Raw genomic sequence first — 20,335 nt, 5'->3', positions numbered from 1 at the left:
TCCTACATAGGGTGTCAGCTGGCATATTTGCTTCCATGGGACATCTTGCAGGGAAAAATACTTTGCATTTTGCTCCATTTCCCAGCCATGGTGCAAGCCATCTGTCTTACCAAGGCTGATGCCTGCCTATCACTAATTTTCAGAGGAGCCACCTCCATCCTCACAAGAATGCTTACAGCAAGATACTTTGCGCTTGTAGGATGCATGGGACACTTTCCCCCTACGCATTTTTCCTTCTGCACTGATGTAGGGCAGGACAATCCTATGTGGGGTCCCTTAGCGATGTGCTACTGTATTCCCTGAGTTAATTATTAAAGTCAGTCCTAAACTGGATGTGCTGGTGCCCTGGCGAAGGATGCTTGCCCCTTGCTCTGCAGCCAGGATTAATCATTCATCCAGTGACACATAAGAGCTCCATATAAGTGCTGGGCTGGGTTTCCCACTGCTGCTTTTTTTTGCACAGGGAGGGAAAACGGTGGTAACCACGCTTAGCTGTGGCTCCACCACACCATGAAGGCGGCTGTTAGCTTCCTGCTGCTGCTTTTCGTAGCAACTCACGCCGAACACCGAGGTAAGAGTGCTTACTCTCAAAATCCTTGTACTGCTGTGGCTGAAATGGATTTACTGCCCTGTACTAAGTAGGGTCTGTGATACCATACATATTAATGTATTAATGATTTTGAGCTTATAAAGAAGCTCAAAAAATGAATTTTTCCATCCCCGGTTCTTTTTCTGTATGGAGTCAAGGGAATTGAACACCTAGCATTGTGCTCTCTGCTTAACAAACAATGTAGGGAAGCGTAGATCTGCCCCAAAAACCCTGCCCAAACATATGTTTTCAATGCTGGATAATGAAAATGAATTCAAGGCACCCACGCGCACAACAGGGCAGACTGATATTCCTGTTAGGACAGCCTGTGGATTTTCTCTCCTTTCAGAGACCACCTCCCCAGTAACAACAGTAAGAAATATCTAGACCATAACAACAGAGTGTTGACTGTGCCTCTTCATCCCCTCATGCTTCAGAGATGCTATCTTCTCTGCAGAAGTGCAAGGTTTATAGCTATTATGTTTAGCCAACCAGCTCTTTCTTGCTTTTCTGTTCCCAGAGCTTTGCTTGGTTGCCAATAGCAAACCCCCCCAAATGGCCTCTGATTTTATGCTGGAGCCTCAGAGTTTATTTTCATAAAAGAACTTACTTGTTTTTTTCTTTCCCTATTACAACCTTGTAAAGTTACTTTCCCCCCCCCCCCCTTTGCTCTTTCTGAAGCAATTTGACCTTTGGCTGATATATGAGTATATGACCCCATGATTTGGGTAAAATGACCCTGCACCACACTGGTGGAGGCAGAGGCTGACACTCTACTGAAAAAGCAAAGGGGAAACAAGCTAATGCAGAGATTTGCAGCAGCATGAGAGATACAGACAGAATACAGCTATGACTGGAACGCCTGGGGGAGCAAAGGGGGATCTTTCTGGTCCAAAAACCCCTAGGAGAATCATTTTAAAGTTGCAGTAGAGAGGCCAGCAGGGTATCAGTGTTTACCCTGCTGGTATCAAAGTCTAAATGATGCCATTTGCAGCAAAAAGTCAATACTGTTTCCAAGGAATGCAAGAGTGGCTGGGGATGTTTGCTGCCACCTGCTCCCGACCTCCGCAGCTCCAGATAAAAACCAACACTGCCTGTTTCACCCATGCAGAGTGGGCAAGGGGCAAGTGTGCTTTGACATGAGATGTCTGACATGAGAGGAGAAGCTGTTACATAAGAAAAGACAACCCTAAAGCAAACAATAAAGCAAGATTTGTGTTCTCATATAAGACTGTTGAGAAAAGAAATGAGAAGTGAGAATAAAGCATAGACATGGTATAAACTTTTCTGGATAAGCTTATAGGAGGAAGAGTAACACCATCACAACTCCCCCAAAACATCATAAAGTAATTAATAATAGTTTTCCCTTGTGGAAAGAGAAAGACATGAGCTATTTTCTACAGTAGATTCAATGGAGCTGAGCAGTGCTGGGTTTCTTTTTTCTGTAAAGAGATGTCACCGAGAAGGAGCCATCCACTTAAGCAGAATCAATGAACTGAACCCCAAATCTTCCTTCTTCTGTGTTTACAGGTAGACCATATGTTCGGGACAAAGTCTGCCAAGAGTTCAAGACCATGGGGAAGGATGACTTCCGAACCATGTAGGTACCTCCTACAATGTTTACTCTCCTAAGAAATTGAGCACATAAGAAAAGATCCCCTTAGAATTAAAAAATACCTTAGAAACAGGGAGATGTATTGGCTCATTTATTCACTCCCTGCAAATGAAGGCTCCTGTTGCTCTTAATGGGCCTATCTACTGGAGAAAAGCTTCCTTTATGGTTGAACTCCACAAAACAGTTATGTGGTCAAATAATGAAGAATGATAAGAGCTAATGCACACCCAAGACCTGCTTCAGGCAAAGACCAGCCACCTCCAACCTGGCAACGCTATTTCAGGATGTGCCACTGGTTCTTGAAGGACTGATATTGATGCTTTCCAGGTGGTTTTGTTAGACTGTGTTTCTTCAGGCTGATTTTGGTGTAGGTTTTTAGGAAATGTGGTAAGTTCAACCATTTGTCATTTTTGCTCCCAGGACCCTCATCGTGAACAGCAGGAAGTTCTCTAATGCCACCTTCGAGGAGATCAGCCACCTTGTGCATGAGATTGTCTCACTGGCGGAGACCTGCTGTGCCGATAGTGTTGACCCTTCCTGCTATGATGCTGGGGTATGTTGACTGCAAGCAGCCAGTGCTCCCTAAAACTGTGAATGCATTTGATTTGAGGGAGTGTTTTCCAGCCCTGGGCAAGCAGCATCCTCTCTTCCCACAGTCTTCAGCCCTGTCAGCCAAGTCCTGCAGCCCTGACTCGCCTTTCCCTGCCCATCCGGGGATAGCTGCCTGCTGCCTCCACCAAGGCCTGGAGCAGAAGCTGTGCCTGGCTGCCCTAGAGCACCCACCACGCCAGCTGCCCCACTATGTTGAGCCTTCCAATGAAGAACTCTGCCAGGCATTCAAGAAGGATCCCAAGGACTTTGCTGACAGGTAAGTGCCAGCAGGCTGAACTGGGCTGGAAAAAATGCTCAGTCTTGCTGTGATGCCAAGCCACTGTGCGTGCAAGCTGGCCAAAGTCTGGAAAACAGTTGCTGAAAATTGGAAAGTAATCTGGAGGGCTTCTTGATGTTTATCTTAAAGCCTATCCTTTTCTTTCTGGAATGGAGTGAGAAGGTTTGCACCTCTGTCACTTAGGGCCACCAAGCTCTCTGCCAGGAGTAACCACGTCACTTTACAAAACTGCTTTGTTCATAAAAACACTGTAGTAATTGCTGTAGCTATCTACAGGGGCAAGGAGGTGATAAACCCTGTAGCTCACGCCACTACACATATCTCTCCCAGTCTTGTCCCTGTGCCACTGTCCGAAGCAGAAGCAACTGCTTGGCTCTTGGCCAACCCCTTTCTGGGGCTACTGGTGCATCCAAACAAAAGTTTGGTGTACTCAGCATTTGTGCAGGCCCCAAGGACAGGATTATACAAAATGAATGAGAGATGGAGGTGGCCATGCAAGTGGTTAGAGAGGGGCTATCAGGTGGGTTGATGGATTGATACATTAAGCCAGTAGCACAGGGATGTTCCTGCAGGGCTGACATCCTCAGTGTAGCTATAACATTCCGAAACAACAAATCTGCAACTGAGCACCTGGTCCTGGGGTGTCTGAGGGTTGCCTCTGACACAGGTTCCTCCACGAGTATGTCAGTAGCTACGGCCAGGCACCCTTGCCCGTGCTCTTGGGCTCCACCAGGAACTTCCTCTCCATGGTCTCCACCTGCTGCATATCCCCATCGCCCACTGTCTGCTTCCTGAAGGAGGTGAGTCTGCCCCCCCACGGCCTGCTTTTCCCTTTTGCTCATTTATCCTACAGATGCCCACAGCCAAGGGTGGCTCAGCCCTGGCCCCACTCATCCCAGCAACATGAAGCTGCTGGTTATTTCCAGGAGGTTTTCTTCTACTTATGTTCTCGGTATTGGGGATTTTCAAGTTTTTTTTCAAGTTTTGCTAGTCACTACCCTGAATTTCCAGATATATGTGAAGTTGGTGGGAAGTCTACCTGGATGGTGGAGGGACAATTTTCATGAAACTCTAATTAGCTTCAAAACCCAGCATGAGAAGAACTGTTGTTGCCTTTTGTAGCCAGTAGTAAAAGGAGGTTGAATTATAGGGCTGCTCATAGCATAGCCAAGCAGCAACTTGCCAAGCACAATGTTTTTTACCTCACCGTGTAGAAGTTTCCATTTTTCCTGAAGGTCTATCTCCACCCTACCATCCACTGTACTGCTACATATTCTTCTTGCAGAAACTGCAAAGAAAAACCCTTTCCCTACTTACACTGATGTCAAACAGAGCTTGCTCCCGCTTAACAGGATATGGGAAGGACAAAATGAAGTTCAGGTAAAAAGGGGATATATAGCCTTTTCTACCCTTTAAATTGGGTTAGATGGGGATTGCTTTCCTATTTCAGATGGCAGTTCCTTTCTGGTTTTCACCAAGATATATTCCAGCTAAGATGGAGGTTACTTCCACAGAACTAGGCTGGTTGGTCTGTATGGCAGTGCTTGGGTGCTGCACCCACAGATGGCGTGCATAGTGTGTGGGAAAGACAAAAAGTACAGATACAGAAATACTAGATATGCTTATGGTCTCTTCTTAAGTTTGTGGAATGAATGGGTTGAAATTTTTAAGTTCCCTCTGTGCTTTGTGTCTGCTTAGCTACCTGACCATGCTTGCCCAGAAGATACCAAGCGCTTCATTTGAGGACCTTTCCCCTCTGGCAGAGGATGCTGCTGAGGTGTTCTCCCAGTGCTGTGACTCGGTGGCTGAAGACTGCATTCAGCAGAAGGTAGGACAATCCTGAGCCCACATTGGGTCTGGGAGGCTCCCTGAGCAGGACACCAAACTGCATGTTTCCTGTCCTCCTCCTCTGCAGTTGTCAGAGCACACCACAAAGGTCTGTGCCACGCTGTCAGCCAAAGACAAAAGGTTTGCCGACTGCTGTGCAGGAAAAAACATCATGGAAAACTACTTCTGCATCTCTGCCTTGCAACCATCTGTGGTCCCCAAACTGCCTGAGCTGCAGACGCCAACCAACAAGCAATTGTGTGATGGTAACGGGGCCCTCCACACCACAAGGTCAGCACCCCAGTACCCACTGCAACTAGTTGCTTTAGTCTCCTTCTCTTGATTACACAATTTAATTATTATTTGAACTTTTCTCGCAGTAGCCCAGAGAGACTCACATGCTATGAGGAGAAGGGTTTGGAAGTGCTGGCTGTACCTCACTGCTGCATCCAAGCGCTGGCAGCTTTGATGGGAACAGCCAGTGCTAAATATTAGCTTGTTTTTCCTGCCATGCTGCAGGTACATGTTTGAGCTGGCACGGAGACACACCCATGTCCCTGACGTCTTCCTTGGCAAGCTGTATGATACCTCTGAAAATTTCATCAAGGAGTGCTGCTCTGCCAAGGATTCTTCCACCTGCCTTGACAGCAAGGTAGCTGGGAGGGGCGCCTTCTGTTTTACACAACATAAACTTCCTTGTCATTGCCCTCTACCTCCCTCTCCAGCTCCTGCATTCCCCCCAAACCCATGTATGTATGGTCCTGATTATAGAAGTCACCCTCTCTTGTGCCACACAGCGACAGCAAGTGGGAGCAGAGCTGCCTGCCTTCCTGGAAAAAGCCAACCAGCTCTGTGGGCAGTACACTGAGCTGAATTTCCTTGACTTCAAGAAGAGGTAAAGGCTCATCACCCTCTGCTGGTGCTTCCAGAAACTCATGCTTAATTTGGCCAAGCTTTTGCACCCGAAATCCGTGTGTATGAGCTTAACTCCTCCCATGGCATCAGGGAAGTTTTCCCTTCAGACTGTGTCATCAAAATTTGGCAGTGCACTGTGGTTTGGAGGTTTAAATGCACCCGGGTCCTTGCGAAAGCCCACTGCACACTGACACAATTTCCTGTCTGGCCCCAAATTGCAGGCTGAGGGACAGCATCAGGCAGACCAGGCCAGATGCTAGCCCTGAGCTGCTGGCAGAGCTGACAGACCAGAGAGCCGATTTCGCCTCCACATGCTGCCCAGCGAACTCGCCGCCACTTTATTGTGCCGCACAGGTAGAGCACCTTACACCACCCAATACTATGCATGAGTCAGTCAACCTGACCTGGGCTTGCCAAACTTCACTTCTTTCTCCCCTCTTGCAGGTGACCACAGAGCTGGCAAGTATGTGCAAGCAGGGCCCCTGTGTGCTGGTCTAGGTGTGGGACAGCGAAAAACAAGGTGAGGGGTCCAGCTGGAGGATGCAAAATGCTGCTGTTGTCTGGACCAGGAGGGGAAGGAGTCGCCCAGCTTGCAGCCCCCTAACTGATACATCATTGCAGCCACAATAAACATATTTTAAAAAACACACCCTTGCCCTGGGGACTGCCAAAACCTTGGTTTCTGTATGATTGCATTGTGGTATGTCTGGTTTCAAAGGGGCAGCTCACAGACAGGAGGTAAAGGTCCCAGCTCTGGCTATGGGAATTAATGTTCTAAACAGGCAGGAAAATCAAAATCACACATCAGGCACCCACAGAGATGGGGTTACTCTTTCTGACTGGATATTGTCACTGTGAAGGGAGGCAGTAACATCACGAGGTGAGCTGTCCATCTGAAATCAAACAGCTTAAGCTTCAGCTGTTGCCAAGAGATGGCGCCTGTAACACAGGGAAGAAAGGAACATGCTGTCTTACATCTGGCCCTGCTGTGCCCCAAAGTGGGCAGGGCGACACTGTTTCCCGTGCTCTCAAAAAGGGGTCTATGCAAGGCTGTCTGACTGGACCTCAAATAAATCTCCCTGTCAGAAGGCTGGGAAAAGTAATGCCATGTCCCTGTCATGGAAAGGGCTCATTTTGATGTTTTTTTGGCTGATGGTACCCTTTGCCACTTGTAAGGAACTTCTAAAAGACCTTGACCATGCTGGAAAATGTCCAGCCTCACAAGATACAGTAACAGCATCACAGAGGTGAGATTACTTGTGAAAACAAACATTTTTTTCGACAAAACTTGGCACTAGCAGGTTTCCTGGGAATTCAGAGAAACAAACCACATTGAGGACAGTCTTGTGGCAGCCGTACATCAGGGTCACCAAGCCCTCCACACATAAAGATGATTCTCTTCTACTGCACACACATCCTTCCACAAACCTTTACTGAAGTGGGTTAAGAAGGCATTGCCCCATCCTTGTCAGTTCCAGCGTAGCATACCCTGGCTGCTAGGGAGCCTCTGACAAGCAGATCTATCACCTCACAGCCCCATGTTTTTGGTGCCTGAAAGGGATTTTGACAGTTGGTAATCGGTCATCTTTTAAACACTAATTTTAAAGGTTTTAAACACAACCTTAAGCATCCACCTTTGCCAGGTGTTACATGAGCTATGCTTACCTCTTCTCAGTGCTGTGTCTCCTTCATGAGCCCAAGGACCATCCTAACCCACACCACAAGGAGTAGGGTGAGGGAGCTGCAGTGGGACAGCAAGGAGCACCAGTGCCTGCCCTTGTGATGGCAACACCTTGTGTTGGTCTGAAGGAGACCATTCTGTGGGCTGGCAGATGCCATTTTGGGTCAGGTACTACCCAAAGGTGGGGACAAGTAGGATGGTGGTCATAAGTCACATTTCATCTTCTCTTGTCCTTGATTTTAGCCATGTTTCTTCGTGTACCAAAACCACCTTCCTGAGCCCTGAATTTGCTGGCAGCTTGCAGGGAGAGCATGGTTTGGGTTGGGAAATACTGTTGTGTTTTTTTTTTTAGTGCTGCACTTTCTCATAGAGTGGGGAAGATCACCTTCAGAATATCATTTGAAAAGCAAAACCACCCCTTCACACTGACCTCTGGTGACATTCAGGACCAATACGAGCCCAGTGTGAGGTGGTCCTCTCAACGCTTTTTTTTATGGTGTTTGAAAATGGACATTTCTGCTTGGCCAGACCATCGCATGCCATGGTGATCCCAATCTGCCTTGTCTCTAGTGTCATGGGGTGTGTTTCCCCATGCAGCATGGGGTGAGGCAGAGCAAAATCATGCCAGAAAGGCTTCACCCTATTGCCTTCCCAAGCATTCATTTTCTCCTCTTGTTTATTTGTAGAAAAGCCACTACATTGGCTGTCCTGGAGCCACCACAGGGCTAAGAGCAGAGCTGTAGAAGTGGGCTTCACAGTGTGACCCCAGAGCAATCCCAGGCATTACCAAGGTATGTTCATATTCGGACTTCATAAATGCCATCTGGTAGAGGTCCCTCCAGCCTTTTTGGCATCTTGTGAGTGTCCTGCCAGCACAGTGGCTGAAACCAGTGTACCTTTAAGTACTTTTACACGTGGGAAATTTCCTCTTCGTATTCCTCATCCTTGCTGTGGCACCTGCCTCCCTCTTCATTCTGACTGGAAACGTAAATAGCATGGTAAGTAAATAGCATGGTTTAATTGTAGTGACTAAGCTCTGTGTAGTGTTTCACAGCTAAAACATATTTCTATGGATTTCACTTGTTTCTAATGTTGTTGCTTATGAAGAAAAAACATATGTGTTTAATTTTATGGAGAACTAGTATTTATTTCTAAGTAAATGAAGGCTTTCTAAATGTCTTTTATTTTTCATAGTTAAAATGTGGATTAGGTGCCTTTCTGTCCCAAGACATTAGCTGAAAGGGTGGGTTGTGGCTGAGATTTTTCTTTGCTTTTTTATTCCTTGTGAACGTAAGTATGACAGTCAGGTCCTATGGTAATTCTTTACTATTGCAAAGCAATGCGGTATTATTGCATAAGGAATTAAGTACAGAAAACCAATGTCAACTCCTACTTTTGTACTAGGCATTGTAGTTAGTGACTTTCACATGGTGTGAACGTTTTTCTGATATAGTTGTGCATCTTTTATTGGTGAGCTTAGGCTAGAAAGGAATGTTTACATGAGAATCCAAATGCATCTCAAACAGTCCTTGCAAAGAGCAGGGGCACTGTCTGCCATTTCAGGAAGATAAAACTTTGCCAATAACAAAACTCACATTTCTAGGGAGCCTTTGGTCTCCTAATGTGAACGCACCGTAAAAAAATACCATACATGGGTCCTAACAGCCTTAAATTACAGAGATAAAGAACGCTCACAACGCTTCATCAATCCCAATAGAAAGTACCCATCTAAACGTAAAAGTCAGACTGTCCATTCTCTTACAGTGACCTTGAAGTGACTCTGTGACATCTGCTGGGTCCTCTTGTTTTGTAGATACTGGATAATCTCCCTTTGGCATTTTCTGTTTAAAAGTCAAAAGAAGGCTTCAAAATATCGGGTGTCAGACTTCAGCTGCATTACAGGTCTGTCCTGGGATAGGACAGATACTCTGGAGGTATCCCTACCTACTAGTCCCTGAGTGAAAACAAATAAATGAAATCTCTTCCCCTCATGTCACAGTGCAGGGGCCCTTCTGCTTTTCTGTGGAGTGAAAGCTGCGTCACTTAATTTCCTTTTATGTATCATCTAGCTAACTTGGCTGTAAATAAGGGGGCTGCAGTAAAGCCAGAAACCCCTTAACCATTAGACCATTATTCTTCATGCAGAAACATACACTGCTGTGCAAAACAGTGCAGCACCCCCAGGTTGTGCTTGTATGCTCTCTATTGCTAACATAACACCTCTAATCTAAAATAGGGAATGTGAAGAATAAATGAGCCACCTCTGCCATATCTCCCTTGTCTGTGCTTGACTGTCTCTCTCCTGTTATTTTTACATACATACATATGCATGAGCGTATGCTTTAAGTACTAATATAAAAGGCAAAGGTGTCAGTGCTAGATCAAAGTCCTTACTAGTGTGTCATAATTACAAAATACTTCAACAAGCAGAAAATCAGATGTCCTAGGTCAGCATGACATTACCAAAACAAAAAAACAACACTTGATGTGGTAAAAGGGATGTTCCTAAACATGACAAGATTAAGCTGTCATCACTTTATTCTGTGCTGGGCCTAGAAAGGTTATGCTGACCCACTGGATGCAGTGCAGAAGCAAAGTATTTGGAGGTGACCCCTTCAGCTTTAGGGGGTATATATCTCTACAGATATCTCCTAGAAGGAGTCCAGCAGAGGGCTACAAAGATGACTGGGGGCCTGGAGCATCTCCTGTATGAGGAAAAGCTGAGTAACCTGGGTCTGTTCAGCCTGGGGAAAAGACTGAGGGGGGATCTACTTAATGTTTATAAATATCTAAAGGGAGCTGGGAGGCAAGTGAATGAGGCCAGGCTTTTCTCAGTGGTGTGTAGCAATAGGATAAGGAGCAGAGGCCTAAAATTTGAGCATAGGAAGTTCCATACAAACATGCAGAAGAACTTCTTTATGGTAAGGGTGATGGAACACTGGAACAGGTTCTCCAGAGAGGTGGGGGAGTCTCCTTCTATGGAGATATTCAAGACCTGTCTGGATGTCTACTTGTGTGACCTGTTGTAGGCACCTGCTTTAGCAGGGGGGTCGGACTCGATGATCGCTTGAGGTCCCTTCCAACCCCTGCAGTTCTGTGACTCATATGTGCTCCTTTCCTAATTTTACTGATCCATATAGCCCTAACTGCTCCTTCAGTTTGTGGTGAAATTAGTATATTGCCTGGCTCAGAAGAGGAGCTACATGGTTTACAGCAAAACACCTGTTTTAAAACATGATGGTCTGAAGTTGTGAAGTGGTTTTATACTCTTCAACAACTGAAAATGAGATCCTTAACAGTGAGGAAATCTGTAGTCTGAGTGAAAATGAAAATCCCTGTCTACCTGGAGGAAACTAAGAGCAGAGGTACACCTACTTTTTTTTCCTGAGAAAAGGCTGCCCATATTATACCTGTGTGGTCTTGTATACGCTTGTTACTGGCTGAGCAATGGTAATGCAGAGATAGAGAAAACAAATATCTCCTACAGCTATGCCTGCAGTAGTCAAATCCATGAGATCATTAACACAAGCTTAGTTGTGGGATACTGTCCTGTGTGTATTTCATCAGAGATTTCTTGTCCCCTGGAAACATGGAAACAGCTTCACTTCTCATCTCCTGCAGCTGTCATACGCTATATTTCCTGAAGCCGCACAGCTAAGTTTAAAAACAAACAGAAAAAACCCTGAAATGCCTTTTTCCTATTTTAGCAACAAAGCAGTAGACCCTGCAGAGTTGATGGGATCCTGGTGGGTGTCTAGTTGCCCTAATACCACAGGGCAGCTCTTACTCACTGACTATGGGCTTACTGCTCCCCGTAGAGGCTCTTTAAGGAGTCCTGCATTAACAGCTCAACTTAGGTATTGAGACAAACAGAAGCTCCGGGGAAGAGTGAAAAGGCTTTGAGCAGGAAAGATTTGTAGAATGGGTACCTGTCAGTTCTGCCCTTTGAGCCATCACTGAGATCTCCTGTGCTGTGCTGAGGCCTGCTGGGCATCTCACCCATGAAGCCTAATTTTTCTGTTCAGCCTTTGACAACTCTTCTTATTTCATGTCTGTATTTCTCTTGAGTCACAAGAAACCATTCAAGCAAATTTCAAAGCTGTCCTTTTCAGCTGGTCATCATCTGATTGTTTATAAACACAGCAGAAATCTGAACAGAGTTGACATGGATCATATGCTACTTGTATTGGACATCTCTGTCATTTGTAGGATGCTAGGTTTTCAGCTGTGGGGCATACATCAAAAGCATTAAAAAGTAACTTACTAAAAGTACTTTGGTGACAGAGAAGTACCTCTAGGAAGAAACCCAGCTTAAGATAGAATTCAGCACAATTACTAGTATTATCCCATAAAACACTAGAGCAGATTGTTTTACTGAGTATTTCATTTCAAATATTATGAATTCTTTGGGAACTGATCATCGTAGCACTGTAAGGTGCTAAGATATTAAGTGTGGCAGAAAAATGTTCTGGTTTTTTTGATTCATAAGGGGCATACTGGATCGTAATGATCCATTCAGTGACTTCAGGAGGAATCCTGCTAGACAGACAAAACGCCTGACACAGCAAAAGCAGCTCTTAAAACAGATGAACCTTTCATAAGATAGCAGTCCCTGTTAAAATACTTCAGACTTTTCTGATGCCAAGTCATGCAGCTGGTCATGGCTAACTCTCAGTGCTGATGACCTGCATCTTACTGCTTTCACTTGTGCACTTTTTGCATGGCATTGGGCATTGTCCTCGTTGCAAGGCCACTGTCACAGAGCCAGAATGGCAATAAAAATGAAAATACAAGGGTCACAGCAAGTGGCTTCAGAATGGAAGCAGCTGCAGGCCTTCACATGGGTTAATGCAACCTGTGCCTGCAAGTGCAGTGACTGCTGGCTAAAGTAGAACTGTTGCCACACTAGCCTCAACATACATGCCTTTTTAATCCAGCTAGTGGAATTCCTGAAACATTCTCTTGTCATTTATTGCAACACAATTTAATGTTTAACAGACTCAAGTCTGGCCTTCAGTGGGGCATTGAACTGGCTTCATTAGGGAAAAAATAGTGTAAGAGCTAGACTTTTTAGATGTGCTGAAGTGGAATAGGATGTTTAAAAGGTGGTGAGAAATCTCTCAAGCCTTTAGTTTAACATGAGCGCTTTCCACAGAGAGAAAACATTCTCACTGTGACCAATTGTGAGTAGCCAAAGTAGTGCAAGGATGAGGAACGCATGAAGAAAGAGGAGTGCAAGTCCCTCATTGCTAGATATTGGACTTCCTCACATCATTTTTTTATGTGGTTATTTGTGTTGTTTCCTTCACATACAAGTCCCCACACAATGGTTCTTCCATTACATGCTATCACAAAATATCGAAGACCTACTTGTCCGTCTTTCCAAATGAGTTTTCAGGTTGTGTAAAATAGACTTACCTCTCTCTCTCTGTGTTTCTCTCTTTGGGGTTGTTCATGCAAGAGGCTTGAAATCTTGTTGAAAAACTGAAATGTCGAAATTAGAAAATAACATCTCTTCTGAAACCAGACAGACTGGCAGACATTTAGCTGTTATTAGCAAAAGAAGATGAGGGTGCGAAGGAGACCATCGTCCAGTTGGTGCTGAAGACCAATTGTAAATTGTATTAGTGGCATGCACAGTACCTGAGCTGAAAGGGCAACATTTCCTCTTGAAGCATGCTGACAGCTCTGTTTTCATCAAAGTTGTTTAGGAAAGGATGTGTCTTTTTATTTATTTGGTTGTTTTTTTCTGTATTTAAGCCAAACACGTTTCAAATCTTCTGAAGTCCTTATAAAGTGTAAGAGCTTCCTTTAGATGGAGCAATTAACCTAAGTAAATCATGCCTGCATAAATAAGATTTCCAATGCAATAACAAACTGTAAAAGAAAAGGCCATAAAATCTCAGAAATATAGAAAAGGTCCCTTCATGCAGCTTTTTACTGGCTAGCTGCTGGCAGAAAGCCATCATAGTACTTCTGCTGTTATGAGAAGCAGAGTCTCAGCTCCATCCAAAGACTCAGCCCAGCAGCTTCCTTTCCAGCCTGCTTGGACAGGCACCAAATTCATAGAATATTTTCGACCCACCATGGGAAGCAAGTTCCAATGTTTAGGCACTCTTGCAGAGTACCTCTCTGCTTGCACACTCTGTCACGTGTCCCATGTCCTTCATGAAAAGGTGAGCTTGGGTCAACATAAAAAGATTCCCCAAATTAATCCTTTCAATCCAGCAAAACATTAATCTTTGAGACATTATGAATAGCATGTTGTGATGACCTCTTCAGATATACACTCATTCCTGGCATCCCATAGGCATTTGCCTAAGAAATCTTATGTACGAGCCCATTGGTAGAAATCAATTCAGGGTGCTGATCTACTAGTCCTTTAAATTCTCTACTCTTTTTCCATTTTTTTTCCTGATAGAGCACTTGATTTCGATTCTTCTTCCTGCTGTGATGCTTCACCCTTTGCTCTTATTTTCTTTTTCTAATTTTTCTTCCACTCCCAGATGTGCATAGGTGAGGAAGGAGACCACGTTTTGCATTGAGTTTCTGTAGGCTGGTGGAAGAGCTTATTGACTTTTGTTGCTCCTTCACACTTCAGTTTTCATTGAAGCAAAGAGTCTTTATTTGCTGCTCAGAAAGGAGACAAGAACAACAGCATTAAGCCTATATCCCCTACCTGAAATGAGTTTTTTTTCCTTGTGGTGCTGCTCAGACAAGAAGTTTTCCACTGAAGAGTGAGACAGATGGGCATGCAAAATTCTCATTCACCATTTTAGGTATCCCACAGTCAGCATGAGAGAGGAGATACTGAACAGTTCAGTTAACCCGTGCATCACCACAGACCCTTATCTGTAAGGTGAAAGGTGTTGTATTTCGTAGTATGTGGCTTTGCATTTTAAATCCTCAGTGGTTTTTATACTCTTCTAAACTTGCACATGACTGTGTCAGCAGAGAGAAAAGGGATCCTGCTAACTATTTTTCTGTAAATGCCTTTGCCTCTCTCCTGAGAAAGCCAGGAGAAAAAAAGCTTGTTAATTGGCAGCGGCTAATTAGAAAATCATAAATGCTGTATTTGCTCATTATTTCCAGGGCCAGGTTTCTTAATGTCAGTACCAAATATCTGTCTCATCAAGATGTTACATCTTGGGTTTGTGCTGAAGTGTGAAGATTCAAAGTAATTCTGAGGCTATTATTGCATATATAGCATCCTCGTTTGGTATGTAAAACTGTAGAGTAACAGCTGGACTGCTTTGAGTCATGTGGCTAAAGCTAACACTGCCTGCTCTCACACCTGGAAAACTGTGAGGCCAAGTGCATTTTATTTGCACAAAGAGATCTATATCCATCATAATAACAACTTCTAGGCTTGCCTACAGTATAAATAGTAAGCAAATTCATAGAAATAGCTGAGAGCACTGAAATACCTTTTCTGCCTTCCTGAGAAAAGGGAAATCAGGAGTCTGTGTTCATGATACAGCAACTAGAGAAGGTTCATGAGCAAAGCTTTTTGCCTTGATTGGCTTTGGGATTGCTTGCTGATAAAATGGTAAAGGTGGGTATATAAATGGGGCTATTTAAAGGGGAACCTGATTCTCTGAAGAGCTTTTCTACACATAGTGACTCAGTAAATAAGCTGAATTAATTTATACCATCACTGTAGAACAGCCCAGTGAAACTGAATTAAAACTATTAGAACATTCTCTTAGTTAAAAAAAAACCTAGTGTTAATCTGATTTACTAGAGACATAAATCTACAACCAAATAAACAAAACCTGTAAATACACAAGTTATTGAAGCCTTAGTCTGTATAATCAGAAACATTACAACAACAAGATGTGAGCCAAGGAGGTTGCTGTGAAGTAACTGCATATTTGGCATGAGCGATTTACAGCATCTGTTTGTACCTCAGCAGTGGTTTCTTCTCCGTATACCACTCCATCTCCTTTAAAGCATCTTTCAGTCAAGGACTTGATGCATGTTGGCAGTGCTTTAAGGAAATCTTCCCACACATTAGTAGCATTACCTGTGATTGCTTGATACAGGTCTTAGGTTAACCACGGATTTTAGGATGTACAGACCATAGTACTGACTTGGGGAAGAGAGGGGTGAAGAACCTCTTTCTGTGTTGCAGAGAAGTAAACAAAGAGCCTGAGCCCATGATACTGAGCCCTCATAATTGCCTGGCACTTCAATGCTATTTATTTAAAATTATCATTTAGGGAACACATCTATAAATACCACAACTACCTTAGCAAGCACAAGGTGAAAATAGAGCCTTGTGCATTTTAAGTTGGCCAAACTAGTATTTTCCAGCTAGTGAAACCTGTGAACGTTCCAGCTGGCTCTATTGGCAAGGGTACAGCTGCACTGTTTCATTCCCAGTTGAGGATTCAACCCTAAAACATGCAGTAACAGAGATTACTTTCTCAGAAATCTTGGCATCATTTCACCTACACTGCTCAGATAGCAGTCTTGCCTTCTGTTGACATCTACAGTGAGTCAGCTGTGTGCTAATTTCTACCTTGATAGCTAAGTTTCAAGTGGCTGGCACTAAAAAGGAGAATCCATAATATTTCCTAACCCAGAGGAGATAACAAAATGCCTGCTTCCAGTGTTTGAGTTGAAGACGGCTACCTGAAAATGCAACTGATCTCCTTGATAGACAGCCTGTATTTGCAGTGAGGGGTGTGTTTTTAATGTAAGATAGAATGAATCTACCACTCTCTGTAATGGTTTTGGTAGGATTTAGGAAAACATTCTGATGCCATCATCCAGTTGGCAGAACTCAGAGAAGTCTTTCACGTGCTTCACAAAGCTTTCAGCTGGGTCAGGCTGTGGATCATGGAAACTATTACCCTGATGCTGCCTTTGATCCTGATTCAGGAGCTGTGAAACCAGGGAGTAAACACTGCTCTGCCTGGCTTGCCCATGCTAAATGTTGAAGTGCCAGATTTGGGGAGAGGTCTTAAGAGGCGAAGAAAAAAATTAAATGAAAGCAAGCCTGCTTTCTTTGCTGAATCTCCTCTGCTTGCTGAGTGCTATTTATGGGTGAGGGAAGTTCTGTAAAATCAACTAAATGAAAAGCATTTGGTGACTGACCGTGAGGAACGATCCCTCTTCAAGGATCAGGTTCATGGTGACAAAGTGCAGTTATTAGCATTGGTACAACTTGCATCCTTTTAAAATGTTCTCAAAGGAGACAGTGTATTCACAAGGACAAGAGCTAATAAGTGATTTGGGGTCACTCTGGTCTGCGCATGAAACTGCTTTCCCCAGAGGCACGATGGCCTGCTCTGGAGAGGGAGAGCATGCTCTGTGCCAGTTCCCATCCACCCACTCTGAGTGTTTCTCTCTGGGACTTGCAGGACCTGATGCAGGATGGCAGCTGTCAGTCCCCGGTGTCCATAGTGCACCTCAGGGCACTACTGCTCATGGAACAGTTGAGGGTAAGGCTTGTGCCCCAGGTTATGGTGACTCTCTGTGAGTCCCAGCCCATCTGGCTGGTGCGCTCCCAGTGGCCTTGAGTATGGGGCAGGGAGCTATGGGGCTCTGTGCTGGAATGCTACTGCCCATCCCAGGGAGCTCCCAAAGGGGCTGGGGAGCCGTGTCCACAGGAGGCGGGGCGGCACTGTCAGGTTCAGGGAGCTATGAGGAGGGGAGCTCTGTGCTGGGAGAAGAGTGTTGGCTCTCCCATGGGAAGGTGGGGGGCGGGTCTCCTTGACCCTGGGGTGAACTTTTGGCTGCTGCCTGGGAGGTTGTGTGAATTGCTAGAGGTGGTGCTCATCAGCGCAGGCTGGGAGTGGTGAATCTGGGGCTGAAGCGTAGTTGTCATCTGGGCTACTCTGGAGATGGTACTAAATTCTGTTTCCTTCTCTTTTTTTTTTCCTTCCAGCAAGATGGAGACCGGCATTCCCTGAAACATCAGCTCCTCCTAGGTGGCTCTGTACTGCTGTAGCATCTTGTCATGTCCACCTGTGGAAGCAGAGACAACAGATCTGAAGGTATTTGCCATATCCTCTGGACGTGGCTGCATGTCCCCACAGAAAACCATCAGGTCATGGTGCTGGCTTTCTTGGCTGAGGTCAGACAGCGAGTGGGGAAGGAAGGGCTTTGAGGGCTTTTCTGAAGAAACAACTGCTCAGGTTGTATGTGGGAAGAGACCAGAAGAAAAGCGTTCATGCAGAGAGCCCGATGAGGGCTTTCGTTTGCATAAAGCCCCTTTGCGTGCCCTGCCTGGGCTGTGGTCTCATCCTGGCATTCAGGGACTTCTTGCTTTCTTGTGATGAAGGTCCTTCTGGCCGAGGGGAAAGATCTCCTGAAGCCTGTGGTATGGATCCTCCTCGAGAAGCTGCAGGACCCAGTTGCACTATGCACGAGATGCCAGTGAGAGGCCTTGGCAGTGCTGTCAGTGGCTTGCTCAAGCAGGTAAGGTGGACTTTGCTCTGACTGCAGTCCCTTGCTAGCGAGATCTGGCAGAGATGCACAAGGCTTCAAGACCCTGCCAGAGCAGCACAGGCACATAGGGGGTTCTCTACAGCAAGGCTGCTCTCCAACCTCAGCTGGAGGGCAAAGGGGAAATGCTGTGACAGATGTAACTACATCCCCATGACAGAAGGCACTTCCACACCAGCACCTCCCCTTGCAAAATATATGTGAAGAAGAAAGGAGAAAGGGCAGCCATTCCAGGCAGGAGCCATGAGCGGCTTGTGGATGTCTTTGGCTTTGCAGATTGAAAGGCACAAGAGGGCAGTTGTGGAGGTGATGGAGATGGAGAACATCAGCAGTCCTGAGGTGGCTGCATGCTGGCCCTGGCAGAGGTGCTGAGTAAACTGACAGCCGAGGGCTTGGGAGAGGCCTTCAGAAACATTACATGCTCCACTAGGAGGCTCTTTGGTGGAGTGAGTGAACCAACTCTTTCTCCCACTTGTCTGAGAGGTAACGGCAGTGGGCAGGGACCTGTGCGTGCTGCATGGAGGGGCTCTGGTGTACAGGACACCTGTTCTGGCCCCTCTCCTCCTCTCCTGCTATTCTGACATGTGGTGCCGGGAGGCGCATGTTGTTCTCCTGGGCCAGCAGGGTCCCCCCTGGTGTTCACGTGCTGTTCCTCAGAGATAGGATGAGGCCACTCCTGAAGGGAAGGGATGGGGATGAGGTGACCTCGTTCCCGGCTGGGTTTCCAAGGTGGTGTTGCCAGCAGGGCTGAGTTCAGTCACACTGATTTGTTGATCCCTGTTTTATGTGTTGAATTACTTGTGTCGGGGAGGGTCAGAAGGAGCAAAGGAAAGTCATTCCTCAGGCAGCTGTCCCCTGCGGCAGTGCTCAGCTGTTGTGGAGAGGCTGGTAGGAGATGTCCTTGTGACCCAGCTTGACAGACAGCTTTTCTGGGTTGCAGCAGCAAGAGGAGCTTCACTTCTTGGCCTTCAGCCTGTACATGGCCCTGGCCGCCTCCACTGAAGGGACAACCACGTTCTTCAGCAGAGAAGGGAGGGAGACGTGGGTCAGCATCTTCCTGCACTTCTGGGACCCCAGCCTTGCAGTCTCCAGTGTAAGAGCCCCCAGAATTTATCTGCAAATCCTCAGAAAGGTGCATGGCCTCTGCCGAGCTATTTGCCTGCTGCTGCCTACACAGCAGCTGCTAGGCGTCTCCTGGCTCCTTCCTGAAGGGGCTCCGCCACACGGGAGCAGGCCCCGAGGAGCCACCCAGTGGTCACAAATGCCACAGCCCTCCCATGCCCAGGGATGGTGCTGAGGGCAGCCCCCTCTGCTCAGGAGAGCTGCGCAGGGTTTGGTGGGATGAGCATCTTGGCAGGGGCACCCGGCCTCCTCTGCACGGGAGAGAGGAATGACTGGGCACAATGCTCTTTTCCAGGCATGCAGGACAGCCCTCTGTGACTGTGCTCCTTTTGTGGAGCTGAGGGGGCTGAAGAGAGCAATCACGAATTCCATTGGATGTATTGTGGCTGAGATGGAAAGCAGGATTTGCACTTTCTTGGTGAGTGAGCCCTGGCCTGGGGAGATGTTGGGAGTGTGGGGCAATACAGCTGTTGCTGCACTTGCTCCATCCCTTGTGGTGGGGGCTCAGCAGTGGGGCCTTTTCAGCCAAAGAAGAACTCAGGCCTCCTTGCTCTCTCCCAGGAGATGCAAGCACCAGAGATGCTGGATGCTATCTGCAGCACCCATAGGAGTCACCTCCCGGGTTGCAGTCAGGAACAGCAGGATGAGGACACCTTCGCAACCCCAGGTAGGAGCTGGGACCATAGCTGTGTGCTCTGCTCCTATAATGGTGGCTGCGGTGCTGCCAAGAACTGTTTGTGGCCGCCTTCCCCTTCAGTCCCCGGGGAGGTCAGTGCTGGGAGCTGCATCCTGGCACTGTGTCTCTGCCCCATACTGCAGTTGATGAAGACTTCCCAGAGCTCGTGAAGGTCTGAACAGTTGCAAGCAGTAAAGATCCATCCAGAGTGCGCAGCAGCTCGGGGCTGGGTCCTTCCTGGGGTGGCACTCAGGGGCTGGGACTGAGCAGCTCTGTCTGGGCACTTCTCAGCGCTGGTGGGACAAGAGTGTTGTCAGCAGCTGGGGGCAAGGGCACTCAGAAACGTAAAAGAAAAAACACACCGGAATAGCAGTCTTTCGTGGTAATGGTAGTAGTAGTGCCCTTTGTGGTAGAGCAGGGCCTTTTGGCTTGTCTGGGCCACATGGAGTGAGGAGGAATTCTCTTGAGCTACATCTGTGTTGGTTGCTCCAAAAGTAATGACTCATATTTATTTCCATGGAAGCTTCAGCAGATACAAAGAGCACGATACCAGTTTGATAGAGCAA

The 20,335-nt window shown here is 46.3% G+C and overlaps 1 protein-coding gene across 11 annotated transcripts in view; it reads left to right on the top strand.

Moving 5' to 3' along the window:
- GC (GC, vitamin D binding protein) overlaps positions 1-20,335 on the top strand; it is a 52,753-nt gene that overhangs the window by 20,480 nt on the left and 11,938 nt on the right. For 7 of the 11 annotated variants that reach the window (XR_002438627.1, XR_002438626.1, XR_002438629.1 and 4 more), the window contains 19 exons: positions 464-571; positions 2,120-2,189; positions 2,625-2,757; positions 2,861-3,072; positions 3,761-3,893; positions 4,379-4,473; positions 4,792-4,921; positions 5,009-5,211; positions 5,440-5,572; positions 5,718-5,815; positions 6,057-6,189; positions 6,280-6,355; positions 8,203-8,307; positions 16,885-16,965; positions 17,412-17,520; positions 17,808-17,944; positions 18,912-19,064; positions 19,389-19,511; positions 19,655-19,760. Coding sequence is in view for 1 of the 11 variants with exons in the window: in XM_021396772.1 (XP_021252447.1) it covers positions 511-571; positions 2,120-2,189; positions 2,625-2,757; positions 2,861-3,072; positions 3,761-3,893; positions 4,379-4,473; positions 4,792-4,921; positions 5,009-5,211; positions 5,440-5,572; positions 5,718-5,815; positions 6,057-6,189; positions 6,280-6,333 (1,455 nt within the window). In the remaining 10 variants the exon portion in view is untranslated. The other 4 variants (XR_002438630.1, XR_002438635.1, XR_002438634.1 and 1 more) reach the window with 4 other exon arrangements.

This window comes from Numida meleagris, chromosome 4 (genome assembly GCF_002078875.1).
Source record: "Numida meleagris isolate 19003 breed g44 Domestic line chromosome 4, NumMel1.0, whole genome shotgun sequence".
In the NCBI taxonomy this organism is placed as follows: Eukaryota; Metazoa; Chordata; class Aves; order Galliformes; family Numididae; genus Numida; species Numida meleagris.
This window is presented reverse-complemented; position numbering and strand designations above follow the sequence as displayed.